General features: G+C 31.7%; 1 protein-coding gene across 1 annotated transcript in view; it reads right to left on the reverse strand.

Moving 5' to 3' along the window:
• Positions 1-2,750: 2,750 nt before the first annotated feature.
• Positions 2,751-19,661, reverse strand: part of LOC114329175 (antichymotrypsin-2) — a 36,597-nt gene continuing 19,686 nt past the window's right edge. Inside the window, exons 3-4 of the mRNA XM_028278197.2 lie at positions 11,773-11,914; positions 2,751-3,078 (exon numbers count right to left, since the gene is read on the reverse strand). Coding sequence (XP_028133998.2) covers positions 2,942-3,078; positions 11,773-11,914 — 279 coding nt within the window. The 3' untranslated portion in view covers positions 2,751-2,941. The remainder of the gene's footprint in view (positions 3,079-11,772; positions 11,915-19,661) is intronic.

A 19,661-nucleotide genomic window follows, 5' to 3' on the forward strand; every position in this document is an offset into this window, starting at 1 on the left:
TTAGAGAAAATGTTAAATTAAAATTGTCGAGTGTAACGGAATTAAGTTTTAATTAAATTAACGGAGAAACTATTAATTTAATTCTAATGTTATGTATATTAGTTGTGAGAAAGACAACGTTCAGATAGAACTGTTAATAAATGCAGTTAAAGTGTTATTAACTCTGTGTATGCACTTGTAAATTAATTGTAAAGGTCGTTGGTCTTAGACGTTTTGAGCTGAGGGCAAAGGTCGATCTTAGGAAAAGACAAATAGAAAATAAGTGATTGATTTTTTGTTCCCAGTCAAAGGACTATGGGATGTCAGTTTCTTTTACTTCATCAGGATCTTTTTTTTACTTCATCAGGATCTTTCTTTTACTTCATTTAAAATGAACTCACATATGCAACCCATTCAACACCTAAATATTCTTATTCACAATCATCAAATACATTTGAGTTGGGAAGAAAATGGATATCGTCCTTATTCATTGCTGGCAGAGATTTATACCACTGATGGAAAATGTTTGGAATTACTTCTTTTTATGGCGGCACCACACTTCGCTATGTTTTATTTATGCGCCTTATTCGGTCGCATAGGACAAAGTCTGGAGGGTTCACTAGTCAATATTCGCTTTATTCGCATGCATAACGCTTAATAACGAAATCAAATACGCCTATCCGCCCGGTAGTCGGTTTTTGACACACTTCAGAAGACAAATATTTGTGCACATACAGAGTAGCCGATTAACAAATAGCACATAGCGAAGTGCACACATTGTTAGCAGATCAGCTTTCTTCTTTGAACTTATCCGCGGTGGTTCAGTGTAGAGCTTTGGCAGACATTTACCCCCTTTTATTTAAACTAAAATTGATACCAGTTTTTGTTAAGATTTTGGCGTTTTGGGGTCGATATCCAAGAATTATGCAAGATTCAACGACTACTAAACACTAAAGTCCACACTTTTTACAGAATGTCCAAATAACACATTTTTATATACTGAATACTTGGACAATGCACATAATCCAAATAAATAAATAATTTGGTAGACAATGGTGAAGAGGTGTTAAAGAATATAATTCTTGAACTAGATAGAAAAAAAAAGATCGGCTTAAAATAAACTATGAAATAACGAAATCAATAAGTAATACCGAAGAAATTATCACAATAAAAATATTAAAACAGGTAAATAATAAAGAAGATAGAACGGGTTCTAAAGCTACATAATATTTGGGAGAAATCATAAAACTTAACAAAGAAAATCAGACAGTAAAGATGAAACATCGAACAAATTTACTACGTTAAAAAAGTAAGTTTTTATTTTAAAGAATCATAAAATAAATAACCTAAAAATACCTTAAAATAAAACTCTTCGACCAATCTGTACCACCAGTAATGACATATATAGTGATGTTGATTAGTTACTTTCGAGTATTAGTTACAAATCGTTACTTTTGTATAAGTACTCATTTACAGTATTCGTTACTTTGATTACTATGATTACTTTTGTAACTTTTGTATTTGAGTACCGGTACGAGGTAGGTATTTTGTATAGGTAATTCCTGTATTCTGATATAACAGCGACCTTCACCGATCTGTTTAGGGGATAAAAATGATTTAATTACTATGATTACTTTTGTTACTTTTGTATTTGAGTACCGGTAATCATATCGAGAATCGTATTTCTTAGTATGTACTAGGTAGGTATTTTGTATAATTATAGATATAGATTTAGATAAAAATATAGGGTTCTCGCATTCAATCTTTGTTAATGACATACACTGCATATTTTACGTATACCATTACACCTCCCCTGTTTCATCTTCTATCTTCGCCTCACCCTCACACCCTTAAAACGCTTCATACCGATAACGATATTTCATAACACTCATAAAATACCGGTCCTGTTCATTACTCGCTGGGATACGATTGGTAGAAAGTAATCAATTGTACTGGTTGTAGATACAATAGTCGTTACTCGCTCTGATACGATTGGTACGAAGTAATCAGAGTAATCAAAGTATCATAGTAGATATAATAGTCGTTACTCGCTTTGATACGATTGGTACGAAGTAACGAAGTAATCAGAGTAATCAAAGTAGATACAATAGTCGTTACTCGCTCTGATACGATTGGTACGAAGTAACGAAGTAATCAGAGTAATCAAAGTAGATATAATAGTCGTTACTCGCTCTAATACGATTGGTACGAAGTAACGAAGTAATCAGAGTAATCAAAGTAACGATTTTCCTCTCTGTATAGTAATCGTTACTTTCGGTATTCGTAAATAACGAGTACTTTGTAACGAATAGATACTTTTTCAACATCTTTAATGGCATACCGATGCCAAACATCGGCAATGACAAAATCGAATATGGATAAATTAGCGACGACCCAGAGAACGATGGAAAGAGGAATGCTGAGAATAGGATTGAAAGACAGAAAACGTAACAAGTAGATATGCAATGTGACGAACGGTAAACATTATTTCAAAAAGAAATTAGAAATATTATATTGCCACAATAAGGCAATAAACAAATATTTTAAATTTACAGGCAGAAGAACAAGAGATGGAAAAACAAGTACTACACTGGAGACTTTGGGAATTAAACTGACCCGATGGAAGGCCACAAATGAGGTGACCCGATTAAAGAAACATGTGAGTCTATGATGGTTAAAACAGGTTAAAATAACAAACGTAAAAAATGGCAGTCAGGGGGAGGTCTATATCTGAACTTGGATATAAGAAAGGCGACTGATAGATAATTCACTTAATTTTTTGAAAATCTTTATTTGTACTTTCTTGACTTGTTACACAACTTTCTGAAATTTATAATGCAAATAGATATTCCTTTTATTCGTAAAAAAATAATATGATTATTTGTAGAACTATTTTCATTTATTTTTTATTTGTGTTTTTTATATTTATATTTTGTTTACAGATTTTCAAAAAGGTGTAGTATTACTGAACATATCTTCCTATAAACAGAATAACTCCTGACTCATTGTCTCTAATATAGTAAAAGAATGGATGGTCAGCTTTAAATGTTAAGTCTGTATCTGGTGGTGGTAAAGGTAAGGAACGTATTACTCCAACAGCTAAAACAAAAAAAAACTATAAGAAACGGCAATACTGTCTTATGATTTTTAACAACACTACCTATATATGTATTTTTCTTTTATTTTGCGACGTGGGTAGTAAGAATACTGATTAATATATGATTTTTTGATACAGTCATGCAGTGCCAGATTAACCATTAGGCAAAGTAGGCAGTTGCCTAGGGGCCTCGACCCCAAAGGTGGCCTCGTAGGGCCCAAAACGAAAAAATAATAATAATTAGAATTAACCAAAAACTACAAATCATATATGTTGAAAAATTCAAATATCGCACAATACCATAAACTCGGTTTCACACGGAAATTTACAGCTAGTTAAGCTGCAACCAATGAAAATGCTCGTGATGAAATAGAAATAGCTGAGGGAAACATAGCTTCCGTAACTGAAGAAGATAAAAAACATACAATGCCAGTTTGTTATATTCCAGTGCATAAAAGAACCAGAAACCGAAACTAAGTTAGAAATTGAAGTTAAAGGTAAATTGGGCCCAGAATTCGGAAACAACATAGGATTATGGAATACCATAACTAAAGAAATATGGAAATTTTGGATTGGGAAAGGTTTTTCAGAATGTAAAAACCGTAATGGAAATTTTTCAGCATTAAAATGAAATTTTGAGGGCATTATAATATTTTTTACACAATCTTTTCGAAAATATACCAGTGTAACAAAAATTGAAAGAGATTGGCTAACGTACTCTCCCTCAAATAGAAATGTTTACTGCTTTCCATGTATAGTTTTTGGCGAACATGGCGAACATTTGGCGAACACTCATCGACAGGCAGGCACTCATCATGGTCGAATCGATAGCTCTTTGGAAATTTAATTTAATCAAGAACGCGATTACTGGATTCAAGTTCTGAAAAGAGTAGTCTTTGTGGTTAAGTATCTATCTTCTCGCGGATTGGCGTTTAGAAGTGATACAGAGATCCTTCGTTCACAAAATAATGGGAAATACTTGGGAATTTTAGAGCTTCTTCTGAGTACGATCATCTTTAAGTTCTCATTTAGCTAAATATGGCAATAACGGTACTGGAGAACCTTCTGACTTATCTTCAAAGATCTGGGAAGAAATAATAGAAGTAATGGAAAACACGTTTTGAATACAATTGTTAAAGAAATGAAGGAATCCAAATACTACTCCTTAAGTGTCGATTCAATACCAGATTTGTCTCATATTGACCAGTTGGATATTTATTAAGTTATGTAAATCCAGCTGATGGTAGAGTGTATAAGGCTTTTCTCACATTCATACCCATTTTCTCATATACATCTTATATTTCATCCTCTCCTCCCCATACTGTCAACTACATCTTATGACGGTTTGGTTTCAATTCAAACCCTTAGGGTTCCGTGTAGCCTGCGGGGTCCTTAGGAATTAGTCGCCTAAGTCTGAGCTTGTTTTTAATAATATATCACCCTAGATTATTTAAGACATTTTTACACTTCAGTCATCCCTACTGTGACTTTTTCTTGAACTTACACAAATTCCTACAGCTACCAACAAGTTAAATAAATTCGATAACTTTAAAACAACACAAAATTGCTATTCTAAATCATGAGTGTAATCACAATAGGGTTTATTATTATCGATTTTAGTTTTCGATTAATTTTTGTGTAATGTGGCTTGCCTACCACCTCCATTGATAACATACATGAAAACATTTTTGTAACTATAACATCAAGTTTATTTTATTTTAATTGATTATTTATCACAGTGGAGTGATTGTCGTTACTGTTTTTAATTTAACAAGATTTACACCAGAGACTTCAAAACTGACAGGTTAATTTTTCAACTTCCTACGGAACTGTCACTTCTGTCATGTCATCGTTCAAGAGTCCCGCTATCATCGTCACTTGCCACCATACAGTCAACATGTGAACAAGTCAATTTGGAGCTCAGAAGGTACCAACAGCATATTACATGGAAAATTTTGAACATCCATGTTTAAGTTCCCATATTTTATCTATGTTTCCATGGCGGATCAATTTTAAAGGGTTTTTACTCATATATTTTTATAATATTGTATTTTGGTGGTTTGCATGTTAGATTACGTGAGTATAACCTACAACTTTTCTTAAAACCTTAGTCAAAATTTAAAAACTTTGCATTGTCTTATCAGGTTATACGAATTTTAAGTAAGCACTGATGATGATTGGTCAATGGTCATCCAATCGAAAATTAGTTCTGTGATGTAGCCCTTTTTAGGGATTTTTAAAAATACACCTTTTATAAAGAATTTTAGTCGTTTTTTTTAATATGTTGTATACAGCCAACTACAGGACAACTTTTTCCTTGTGGATTTCTTTAGAGAAATCTTTAGTTTTTTTGGGGGTTTGGGACAAGGGTTAGGGTTAACATTTTGGACTGAAATTTGAAATTAAAAGTTTATAGGCGAAAAGTCACCCGAAAACAGATGGGGAGATCAACATTTTTAAATTTTAAACATTTTAAAAAAAATTTAATCACAGACTTCATAACGAAAGACTTGTTAGACTGGTATGGGAGGAGACTCCTACATGCAAAAGACCACTCGGACGTCCCAGAATGCGATGGAGATATAACATTCAAGCAGATCTCCGGAAAATGAACATTCCATTTGACGCTAGGTTGATGGAAGACCTAACAAATTGGAAACAAGATGTACAGTCAGTTAGGATCCACCCAGGGTTGTTGTAGTGCTATATTATTTAGCAAAATTTAGAAAATATTGTTTAGCAAAATAGATTATTTTGGTGAATATCAACCACTATTTCATTATAATCCAGTATACTAACAAATTATGACATACTCCGCACTATTATATTATAAATAAAAAGTTAGTAGAGATATATCATTTTTTTTTATAATTAACTAAAATGTTTATATTCGTATAACGGACTTCCCTTGTTAAGTAAATTACCTCTTCCATCTTTTTCGGTTGTTCTTACCATTTTTAATTTTACTATAGAGAAAAATGAATACGTCAATATAAAAGTTTTGCTTCAAAATGCTTTAGGTCCGGTTTCACCAACAACAAATAAATCAATGAATAGTTATTCGTTGAATAAAGTTAAACTGACGAATTTACCTTCGTATAAATATTTACAGCAATATTAACTTGCCAGTTTATTCTAAGAGTAAATATTTATTTGATAAATAAATAAAATAAGTCTCATTTGACGTTAGTAAAATGGGGAAATGTCAGTTTATTGGTCGAATAACTTTATTCATAAAATAAACTACTATTTATCGTTGGTGAAACCGGCCATTAATGTGCTAATTACGAAAATAATGTGATCAGAAATGTAGCTAAATATGTACAATTAATGGTAAGGGAGCCCAAGCGGGGATTTTTGCAGTTACTCGAGCGCGTCAGATTATCACATGGGGAGAAACCTTGCACCCTGTAAATGTAACTCTACCACCTATTGGCTCTTAATACAGGGGAGTTCGTTAAGGGGGCTCCGAAAAAAAATCTTTCCTTAGAAAAACTCGAAATCGTCGGATTAAGATAAGGTAAGTTAAGTACATGCAAAACAGTGTATATGCCAAAAATCTGACGATATGAGCGGGGCGTTCGGAAATTAGGGCAGTCAATGAGGGTATTTGGCTCCGAATTCCATCCTACTACATCGATTAACTTGATATTTTCACAGTAAGTAGGGAATAGCTCAAGAAACAAAGTCTACCCTATGCCGATGTGTGCTTTTATCTGGATCTAGGACAATTGCCCGAAAACAGTTTCCCGAAAGACAAATCCCCGAAAGCAATTCTCCGAATGGACAATTCACCGAATGTACAATTCCCCGAATGGACAATTCTCCGACTGGACAATTACCCGAATAGACAATTGGCAGATAAACAATTGCCCGAAAAGAGAATTGACCGAAAAATATATTTAAATAGTTATTGCTTTATATGTATTTCCTATATACTAATACGGTAACTTAGGTGCTATTTAAATAGTTATTACTGCTTAGATTGTGTTCGACCTAGCTATGTCCTTAACTAATCTATTATTATAATATCAATTTTTTTTATTCCATGTTCCCTTTACATTTGCACTGCTGGCGTGTTTAGAACTTGGAATAAATATCCAAAGTATGATAAGTGCTATAAGACAAGAATATCCCGACTCAAGACATCGTGGGCAGGCGCGGATCTAGAAATTCAAAATAGGGGGGTCAGACGTACCGCAATTCCAGATTTAGCCATACGACTCAAGCTTACTCTAAGGATAAAATTCAGTCATCTCAGATACCTACGGTATCAAAAGAATTGAGCTCTGGTTGACAGAAAAAAAATAAATAATAAAAAATACTTATAGACTAAATACAATAGGGGGGTCCATGGACCCGTTGACCCTCCTCTGTATCCGCGCCTGATCGTGGGTGCTTTTTCCATTTCACTCAATGTCTCTTTAGAAGAATCCAGTCAGATGGTTTAAAAAGAAGATTTGAAACTGATTCAGATTTTGCTTTAAAGCTCCAATAATTGGCGGCCTTAGCATTCGTTCCTACTGCAGACGTAGTGGAGGCATTTGAAACGATTTGCGAGCAAGATGTGTTGACAGCAGAAGCCCAGTCAGTAATTGATTATTTTGAAGATACCTGGATCGGGCGTCCACAAAGAGGCAGACGATGTCGTTTGGGGACAATGTTGTTTTATGATGGGGTCCAAGAAAGTTTACCAAAAACAAACAATTCTATAGAAAGATGGCATCGAGGGTTTGAACAACAGATTTCCGCAGATCATCCAAACATTCGGAGATTTATTAAAGGCATTGAGCTGGAGCAGAGCTTACATGAACTTCAAATTGAACAGTATATAGGAGGCTTGGAAGGCCCTCCTACATGTAAAAAATACAGAGATTGTGCAGAGCGGATTGCAAGTCTGGTAAACAATTACGACCCTGCGAACACTTACGAATTCTTGCGGGGAATAGCACATAATTTATCGTATTAGTATATACGAAATACATATAAAGATCATGTATAAAGATCATGTGCATAAATGAATTTTAAAAAATCAACAAAAATTAAAATAAACTCTAAAAAAAATTCAAAAAAATAAAATATTTAAAAAAATTAACAAAAAATAAAATAAACTGTAAAAATAATTAAAAAAAATTACAAATTGGATGTTTATTCCAAGTTCTTAACACGTCAAACAGCGGTACGCTGTCAGTCCTAAGCCTGAGTAAAGTGTGAAGGGAAGATGGAAATTAAAATATATAATATAATAATAAATCAATTAACGAGATAGCTAGGTCGAACATAATCTAAGCAGTAATAACTTATATAAGGCAATAACTATTTATAGTATATTAAGTATGGAGAACGGTAAGGGTTTTATACCGATCGAAGACAATTGTTTGGAGGAGGAGCGGAGCGACGACTCCAATTATTGTCTGAGATCGGTTACCCTTAACGTTCGACATGCTTATAACGTTTTTTGCACGATTCATACCATTATAAATTATAAAATTAAACATTTTCGTCATATTGACTAGTTTCATTCATTTTATCAAGATAGATACTTTGGTTGTTAGGTAGTAACTAGGGTGCATAACAACAATGGAGAATCGAGTTTTTATTTAGTTGTCAATAATTTTAAGTACAATTTTGATTATTATAAATTAAAATATGAGCGAAAGTGAATTTGAAGAAATTGAACGGGCTTGGGAAGAAGGGTGTCCCGCAATTATTCCCGAAAAATCCAAAATCCGTTATCAAAATACCTACCAAAGTTTTAAAAAATGGTGCGAAGGCAAGAATTTAAGAATCGAAGAAAAGACTCTATTGGCATATTTCGTTCAAAGACATATGCAGTTGAAAGCTCCTGGAAGCCTCTGGGCAGAATATTCAATGATTAAATCCACCGTTTTTCTTTATGATTGATATTTCCAAGTTTTCAACTTTGATCGCATATTTGAAGAGAAAAATTAACAAATTGTACCATAAGTTTCAATATTAATAAATAATTCGTTAGTTTTCTTTATTCTTTCAAAAAATAAATTAAAATTAAGAGATGTTTTAACTCGACGGTAAGTGAATTACTTACCGTCGAGTTGGATTACTTACCGTCGAGTTGCTAGTAAATGTCACCTACTGACGTAAAATCTGTCACGGTAAACAGTCAAAAATGATCAATCGTGCAAAAAATATATTTTTCGGTCAATTCTCTTTTCGGACAATTGTTTATCTGCCAATTGTCTATTCGGGCAATTGTCCATTCGGGTAATTGTCCATTCGGGGAAGTGTCCATTTGGGAAATTGTTCATTCGGGGAATTGCTTTCGGGGAATTGTCTTTCGGGAAACTGTTTTCGGGCAATTGTCCGGGACCTCTTTTAGACCCCTTTTATCTTGGGGGTGGTTCCCACCCCTTTCCGGGGGTGGAAAATTTTTTGGTTAAAAAACTAGGGTAGTGGCTAGAGAACCTAATTCTAAGCAAAAATTATAAGTTTTTTTGAAAACTTAATACTTTTTGAGTTATTCGTGGTAGAAAATTGGTCATTTTCATTGAAAAATAACTCCTTTTCTGGCGGGTTTTTGAGAATACCTTAAAAACTATGCACCTAACGAAAAGATCTATATAAAATATTTTTGTAGATTATAAAAAAACAAAGAGATTCGTTCCTTCATAAATCTTCCAGTTATAATACAAAAAGCGATATGGCAGGTGAGATGAGTTTGTTTTTTTGTACATGTTCAAATCAGTGTAATCAACTTGAAATAACAGAGAAACGGTCGATTTTAGGTGTTTAATGCTACCAATACCTTTTGTAGTGCTTGAAAAGACCTTTAAAATGAGCAATATCAAATTTCGATTACATTGTAACTAAGCGAGATATGCTGCAAAAAAATGCTGACTAATGTATTTTAAGAAAAAATGAGAAGTATATTTAACTCCTCATCCTCAGAATTTAAATGCACCGTTTTCTTCTATTATAATTTTTATTATAGTGTTATTTCTATCTTTAAAGAGTTGGACGGGTTTAAAATTAATGGTTTTTGAAAAAAAAAATAAGATCAAATTATAGAGCTCATTTTTAATTTCTTTTTTAAATCTTCCTTATTCTCCATGTAACTCAAAAATGATAAGAGATACGAAAAAAGATTCAACACAAAAATGTAGGGTTTTTCTAGGCAAAAATTTTGTTTTTGTTTTTTATTACTGACTTTCTTATCATTTTCAAGTTACACATAGAAAATGGAAAATTTTTAAGAAAATTTAAAAATGCGCTCTATAATTTTCTTATTTTTTTTTCAAAAACTATTTATTTCAAACCCGTTCAAGTTTTTAAACATAGAAATAACACTATAATAAAAGATGTTGTAGAAGGAAAACGATGCATTTAAATTCTGGTGGATGAGGGGTTAAATATACTTCACATTTTGTCTTAAAATACGTAAGTCATAAATTTTTTGGAGCATATCTCGCTTAGTTGGAATGTAATTGGCCTATAATATTACTCATTTAAAAGGTCTTTTCAAGCACTACAAAAAGTATAAGTGGCATTATAAACCAAAATCGACTGTTTCTCTGTTATTTCAAATTGAATACACCGATTTGAGCATGCACCAAAAAAAAAACAAACCTTTCTCACCTACTGTCTCTTTTTGTGTTATAACTACATAAGGGATCGAATTTCTTTGCTTTTTTTATAAGCTACAAAAATGTTTAATATAGTTTTTTAGTTAGATGCATAATTTTTAAGGTATTCGCAAAAAACCGTTCGAAAAGGTGTTATGTTTCAATGAAAATGGCCAAATTTCAACCACGAATAACTTAAAAAGTATTAAGTTTAAAAATAAATTATAGAACAATTTTTGCTTAGAATTAGGTTCTCTAGCCACTTTTGTGGTTATTTTAACCAAAAAAATTTGGGTTGGGGTGGGAACCAGCCCCAACATAAAAGCACACATCGGCATAGGGTAGACTTTGGATTAGGGGATAAGTAGAGGCTCCTCCCAAAATTTCAATAAAATCCATGCAGTAGGATAGAATTTGGAGGTAATAGCCTATTCTTGTTCCCATTGACTGGCGTAAATGGGCGAGTCACAAATTTTCACAAAAAAAGCGAATATTTCGCGAAATGAACGTCAGATCGAAAAACTAAAAAATACGTGTTCAATATTTTTCAAAAATCTGTCGAATGATACCAAACAACGTACCACGGAGAGGGGTGGGGCGTAAATTTAAAATTTTAAATACGAATCCCGCGATATTTTGCGAAATAAACATCAGATCGAACAACTCAAATATACACTCATTCAATATTTTTGAAAAATCTATCGAATGGTACCAAACATGACACCCACGGAGGTGGGGTGGGTGGTGACTTTAAAATCTTAAATAGGAGTCCCAATTTTAATTGCAGATTTGGATTCTTTACGTAAAATAATCAACTTTTATTCGAGACAATTTTTCGAATTATGGATAGATGGCGCTATAATCGGAAAAAAACGGTTGTTGGAAATGGAAGATTAAATTAAAAAATGGTAAGTCCCCCACTTTATGGAAAACTTAAATTAACTTTTTTTGGTTTTAGGACCTACTCTTTATAACCCAATAACCCTCGAGTAACTGCAAATTTAGCATACTTTCCTCCCCTTCTATAAAATCATTGTTACTGTAAACATATCACTAATAAGTAAAAAATAAATACAAAGTATTATTTGTAAATACCTGCTGATGCAGCTGTAGCTAAAGTCCCTTGTTCATTTACTCCTATAAATGCTTTTTGTGTAACAAATTGAATAAAAAGATCTCTTTGAGTTGATATGCCTGTCATGTCTGCCGTTTCTTCAAATACTTGGGTAATACCTAACTGTAAACATAAAAAAATATTAAAATATGAGTTAATACAGCGAAAGCAGCAAAATTAACGTACCACCTTTAAAAATTAAAAATTAGACATATTTGATGTCTTGAATTTCCTAAACCTCTTGTCCGATTGGAGTGATTTTTTTAATATGTTATAGCATTATTCATTATCTATATCCCTGTAATAATATTATTGCTTGACAGGTAAGTTGTCATTGTACACCGGGTGCACCAATCATACTGTGTTTTTTTCTAAAAGTTCGGAAGACCCTCTGGAATATTCTAGCATTTATAAAATGTTGAAATTAAAACTCAGTTGTAGCCTTAGGCTTCCTTATAATTTTGTTTTTTGGTAGATTCGCTTATGTTCAATAATAAAAGAGATATACATAATAAACCAAATGAGGTTTGCTATTTGGTCTGGAACAATATCTTTCCAAATCTCGAGAGCTACTGTTTCTCCCTCTTGTAAGGTTCTAGGAGGTGGCAATCGCTGTCGTAGTCATCTATAAATTCATAGATCCACAAATGTTCGATTGGGTTAGGATCTGGACTATGTGGTGGCCAATTCAAAGTCTGAAGATTTACTCGTAAATATTCGGTAACAGTTCGTTCAACGTGAGGTCTTGCATTATCGTGCATTAACAAAAAACAACTGTTACCAATATAAGGAACCGATAGCATGGTTCACTACTTCACTATGTAAGTTCACTTCTTGATCAAACTCATCGCGGGTCAAATTCCTTGTAGCGCGTTCCATTTATACCAAACAACAAAAACTATTACGGACTTAATTTGAACCTTTAAATAATAACAACTTACAAATTTCTACAACAAATTAGAACAATTTTTGACAATTAACAATTTGACATACAGGGTGAGTTTTTAGTGTGGGATCGGTCGATAACTCCATTATGGTATAAAATATCGAGAAAAGTTATTTAAAAAAAATGTAGGCAATGATACTCTCCACGCTTGGAAAATATGTCCATTTATACAGGGTGATCAGTAACTGCGTGGTATATCAAACATATAATTTTTTAAATGGGACACCCTATATATTTTTTCATATTTATATTCCCCTCATAATTCTTGTTCATATAATATATGGTTTTGCATTACTATACAGAGTATTTAACAAGTTATGACCATTTTTATTTCGAAATCACTATGAGATTAACACCCTGTATATAAAGAAGTAATTCGTAGACAATAATTTGTCTTATGTAATAAGATAAACAATATACTGTAGTTTTTAAATTAAGTCCAATTCACATCATTGACGAATATTTGTATACAGGGTGAACTACAAAACCAAATTACGATTTTCTCTATTTTTTTAAATGGATCACCCTATATTTTACTTTTCAACATTATTGTATTTAATATACTCTTTCATTTTTATATAGCATTCCCTATATCTAAACTGATTGCTTTCCGAGATATTTTTAGTTTTCTTCAAATTTCGGGAATACATTCAATTTTTCTAGTAGAAATAAGTTAGTATTGAGTAATAATTAAACAACATTATTTTTATCAGATAAATAACTAACACAAAATATAAACCATAGCAATATGCAGTGAATACACCAATAAATGTGATATTAAGAAATTATCATATTTCCCTAATATACAAGAATCGTAAAATTCCTACAAAAAACTTTGTATTGTATATAAAAATATAACAAGATTACTTTTATTCAATAAATAACTTACATGAAATATAAATCAAAACAATATACAACTGAAGTAACAGTTTTTAGATTGGTATATCAACAGCATTCTAAGCCAAGAATTTTTTAGTAGAACATTCATTTTTATAAGCACTTTTAAACTACAAAACAAAATTACGATTTCCTCAATTTTTTTTCATAGATCACCCTATATTTTATTTTTTGAAATATTGTATTTATGATACTCTTTCATTTTTATATAGCATCTCCTATACCTAAACTTATTAGTTTCTGAGATATTTTTAGTTTTCTTCATTTGCCGGGAATACATTCAATTATTCTTATAAATATAAATAACTTAACAAATAACTATTATGTAATAATATAACAAATATTTTCATTCAATAAATAACTAACAAAAAAATAATAAACCATAACAAAATTTAATGAATGTACCAATTAATGTGATGTTAAGGATATAAGTCTAAAGTAAATGTTGAAAATGACCACTTTCAACGTCTATGCCATTTTGTAACCGATATTCAAATGACCGAGCCACATTTCTAACATTTTTGTAAGTCAATATTATTAAAAGCTTCTTTTATTCTATTTTTCATATCATCAAGCGTTGTTGGATGCTTCTGGTATACAAGGTTTTTTATATAGCCCCACTTGAAAAAAATCAATTTTGGAAGAACTGGAGCACCCTCGTATAAAAACTTCAACCGTCAAAACATGTGGACCAATCACATAATCTCTAACAATATCACCTTAAACATTTATAGATCACCTAGTTTGAGTGTTAACAAAGTAGGGATTTCTTATTGATGCATATTAATGAAATTTAATATGAAAATTATATTATTAATAACTGCGGGTCACAATCTGCTATTAGGAATGTGTTTCTAAAAACTTCTTGGCTTAGAATGCTGTTGATATAATAATCTAAAAACTATTAAATTAGTTGTATATTGTTTTGATTTATGTTTTGTGTGAGTTGTTTATTAAATAAAAATAATCTTGTAATTTTATTATACACAACATACCTATATTTTTTTTTGTAGGAATTGTATGATTCTTGTATATTAGAGAAATATGATAATTCCTTAATATCACATTTATTGATACATTCATTGCATATTGCATTGGTTTATATTTTGTGTTAGTGATTTATTGAATAAAAATAATTTTGTTTAATTATCATTCAATACCAACTTATTTCTACTAGAAAAATTGAATGTATTCCCGAAAGTTGAAGAAAACTAAAAATATCTCCGAAAGTAATAAGTTTAGATATAGGGAATGCTATATAAAAATGAAAGAGTATAATAAATACAATATTTTTGAAAAATAAAATATAGGGTGATCCATTTAAAAAAATAGAGAAAATCGTAATTTGGTTTTGTAGTTCACCCTGTATACAAACATTCGTCAATGATTTCAATTGGACTTAATTTAAAAACTACAGTATATTGTTTATCTTACTACATAAAACAAATTATTGTCTATGAATTACTTCTTTATATACAGGGTGTTAATCTCATCGGGATTTAGAAATAAAAATGGTCATAACTTGTTAAATACTCTGTATAGTAATGCAAAACCCTATATTATATGATCAAGACTTATGAGGGGAATATAAATATGAAAAAATATATAGGGTGTTCCATTTAAAAAATTATATGTTTGGTATACCACGCTGTTATTGATCACCCTGTAGAAAGGGACATATTTTCCAAGCGTGGAGAACATCATTGCCTACATTTTTTCTAAATAACTTTTTTCGATATTCTATACCGTAATGGAATTATCGACCGATCCCGCACTAAAAACTCACCCTGTATATCAAATTGTTAATTTCTCATAGCCCACTGTAGGCATGGTAATTAAACCATGAAGAAAATGAGGATTTATCGACGAAATACATGGCTAGGTATTAAAGTAGGTACCGAACTTTTTTATTTTCCAATATGAGCATATGAATCAAAAAACACAATGTTAAGAAAGCCTAAGGCTACAATCGAGTTTAAATTTCAACATTTTATAGAGTCTAGAATATTCCACAGGGTGTTCCAAACTTTTAGAAAAAACACAGCACGATTATTACACCCGGCATTCAATGACAACTTACGTATCTAGCAACAATATTACCATAGGGATATTGCTAAAGAATAAGCCTATCACATATTAAACAAGCTGAAAATGCGAGCATTGTCATAACGAAAACTTTGTATATTTACGTATTTTAATTCATAGTATGGAAAATTTCTATTATGAAAAGTAGTTTAGAATTAATAATTATGTTTTAATGTGCAGTTATATCATTCTAATTTAAATGTTATGAACTATAAAGGTAGTTTACTCTTGATCGAAATTCATATTTTTTATATACCTCGTATAAAATTAATAAAATTTTATACAAATTTTCCCAAAAAAGTTTCCCAAAAGTAGTGGAACGGTCGAATATTTCGCGAACTGAATATCGGATCGAAAAACTGAAAAATACGTATTTAATCATTTTCAAAAATCTATCCAATGACACCAAACGCCAACCTCCACTACACCCCCTGGAGGTGGGGTGGGGGGTAACTTTAAAATCTCAAATAGAAACCCCTAGATTTATTCGAAACATTTTTTAGAATTGTTGATAGATGGCGCTTTAATTGGAAAAATACAATTTATTAGCGCCATCTATCAGCATTTTTAAAAAATGTTTCGAATAAATGTTGCTTAATTTTTCATGGCGAATTCGAATCTGCAATAAAAAGTGGGGGTTGCTATTTAAGATTTTAAAGTTACCCCCCACCCCACCTCCAGGGGGTGGGTTGGAGGGTCATGTTTAGTGTTAATCGATAGGTTTTCAAAAAATATTAAAAACCTGTTTTTTGGTTTCTTATTTGGAAGTGTATTTCTCGAGATATTAGACCGTTTCTATAATTTACCTATGGTATCAGGATAAATCGTTTTTCCCAATTATAGCGCCATCTATCCACAGTTCGAAAAAATGTCTTGCATAAAAGTTGCTTACTTTTACGTAACGAATGCAAATCTGCAAGAAAAACTAGGGGTTTCCATTTAAGATTTTAAAGTTACCCCCACCCCACCTCCAGGGGGTGTAGTGGGAGTTGGTGTTTGGTGTCATTGGATAGATTTTTGAAAATGATTGAACACGTATTTTTCAGTTTTTCCATCCGATGTTAAGGTCGCGAAATATTCGACCGTTCCCCTACTTTTGGGACAAATGCATAGGGGGGTTGCATCATAAATCTTAGAAAAAGAAGAATAACTTAGCTTTTTATGAAGAATAACTTTTATTTGTCAAATTAAAAATAAAAGAGTTATAAATGAAAATGTTCTTGGTATCCATAATTTGAGAAAAATCTCCAAATATTTCTTTCCATTAGAAGGATGTACACAGACACAATACTGGCTAGTGATTTTAGTCAATAATTTTGCCAATTCGACAAAAAAATAATTTCTAAATAGTTAATAATTATTACTATATAATTAGTAATTTTGCCAATTTCGGCAAAATTCTCAAAAAACAAAAGAATTACCTTCTACAATCACTATCTAGTTGTGTCGAGTTTAGGGAACGACTAGGTATACATACATAATATTTTAATTTTATAGCAAATGGAACAGTCCATTTATCATAAAGGGGAGGCCGTATTTATACTGGTATAAACCTTTTTAAAACTGTTAATAAATTATTGCTTTTAAAATATTTATACTCAAATTGTATTTTTAAACATCTTATTTATTTTATATAATAATTAAATTCACTATCAAATGTCGTTGATGTTTTATTAATACTTAATTTAAAATGTAGTTTGATTCACGAAGTGTCAAACTCAAATGTAAATAACCTATGCTTGGCAAATCGAGATTTAAAAAAAAGTAGCCTACTTCCTAATCAACCATTTGAGCTGACGTTTAGTGCGTCTGTAGGAGATAACCGGATTGTGACGTCACATTTTAGATTTTGAGGTCGATTATCTCAAAGACGGTTAGATATATCGAAATGCCGTTTTCAAATTTGGATTCAGAAGGCAAAACTACATAAGAATCCATCGATACACCTGCTCTAAGTATTGCAGGATCGGCAACACAATAACACACAGACTTTTGCAAATTTATAAACGAAAAGTTTTCGTTGAAAAATCACTAAAATCGGAGAAGAGGTTTAGGAAATGGAGACATCAAATTTGTCCCATTTTAAGGTGGTGCGTTAATTTTGATGCTTAGTGTATAAGAAATAGAAAAATCAAAGTGCATTTTTGGTAAATTAAAAAATAATGAAAAAAGTGTAAATGATAAATCACCAACATTTCTAAAAGCAATGACGGAATAATAATTAAGAAATAAGTACACAGATTTTTAAAGGGGTAGGCGCAAAATCTTGGTCCAATGATATTTAAATGCATTCATTTTTTTTGGAAACTTGAAAAACTAATAAGTATGTATTTTTGAAAAATTTTAAACTCACAATGAAAGATTACATTATTGCCGAGGACCGAAAATTCCTGAAAACTTCTACATATAATGTTTATTTTAATAAGTTATAGGGGTGAAAAAAAAAAGAGAAAATTTAGTGTGATTTTTAATTTCAAATATATAATTCAAAATAAATATTTTATTTATTTTGTTCTGAAGCTATTTACAGTGGAACCTCGATAACCCGAATTAATCGGGACCGCGGCCGATCCGGGTTATCGAAAATCCGGGTTAGCCGGAGAATATAGTAAAAATTAATAAATAACCTCCATTATAATTACAAAAACATGAAACACATATGCACAGTACACATCTAAATTACGTATAGTTGTATAGAGTGTAGAGTTTTGTTCATTTCTTGGTAAAAAACTCAGTCATACTGTAGAGATGTACCGACACCATAATATGGTATCATAATATCATATTATGATGCTGCAATAAATTTATTTTAAAGATTCGCCTTTATCAATCCTACCTAATGTTTCTAGTTTCTTTTCCATTGTCACAACATTTTTACGTTTTGTTAACATTACAGTTTTGTTACCATTACGTAGACAAAAATCAGGCAAACACAATCTGAAGCACGATTACAGAACGGAAGTGATTAAAACAATGTTGTTATTTAAGAACAGACTAAGGCCATTGTTTTAAAAAAGAATTTTTAAATAGTCACGTCTACTTTAAACAATGCTAAGACAGTTTGACATAAATAACGGAAAAGGAATACAGACAGGTGCCTGTTCTTTCCGATAAGCTGAGACGGTCGCTCTGCCTGCCGCCGTGTGCATGAATCATTTTTACTGTTGTAAATACTTATATGTGTTCAAATTACACAAATACACATTATCTCTCAAATATTATTTGACCTACATACATTTTTATTTGATAAAATTGTTAAATTGTTAATTTGTTAAATTTTTGTCTGATGAAAATCGGTCCGGGTTAGCCGGACTTCCGGGTTATCGGGGGCCGACTTATCGGGGTTCCACTGTACTTGTGGCATTTTTATAATTAACTATTTAGATGGAAAATAGCCACAATTAAATTGAAAAAAAAATTATTAACGTTTCGACGCCCAAATAGGGTGTCGTCAAATTGAGTATTTTGTATTTTGATAACGTATTTTGTATTTTGTATTTTGAAACGTTGATAAAAATTTTTTGTTTTTTCAATTTAATTGTGGTTTATTTCCCATCTAAATAGTTAGTTTTATTTATTATAAGGGACTTCCAGCCAAAGATCTTATACACATAGATTTGGCCAACTCCTAAAAATACCGTAACGCGGAGCATTTCGAGTCGGTTGTCTATCTATCTCTCTCTACCGGCGCTTAGCTTTCTCTCTCTAGCATATGATGGCTGCCGCCTCTGTGTCACTGTCGCTCCATTACTCCCACCTCTTGGTAGATACGCTCACACTCGCACGACACACAAAGATAGCTAGGCCACTGTACTTGATATTGGCGTTATACCCCGATGCATTGAGTGGCATATCCCTAGCCTGATCTATTGTTGACATATCTCTGCTTCCAGCCCTCGGCAATAATGTAATCTTTCATTCTGCGTTTAAATTATTCATAAA

This window comes from Diabrotica virgifera, chromosome 2 (assembly GCF_917563875.1).
Source record: "Diabrotica virgifera virgifera chromosome 2, PGI_DIABVI_V3a".
In the NCBI taxonomy this organism is placed as follows: domain Eukaryota; kingdom Metazoa; phylum Arthropoda; class Insecta; order Coleoptera; family Chrysomelidae; genus Diabrotica; species Diabrotica virgifera.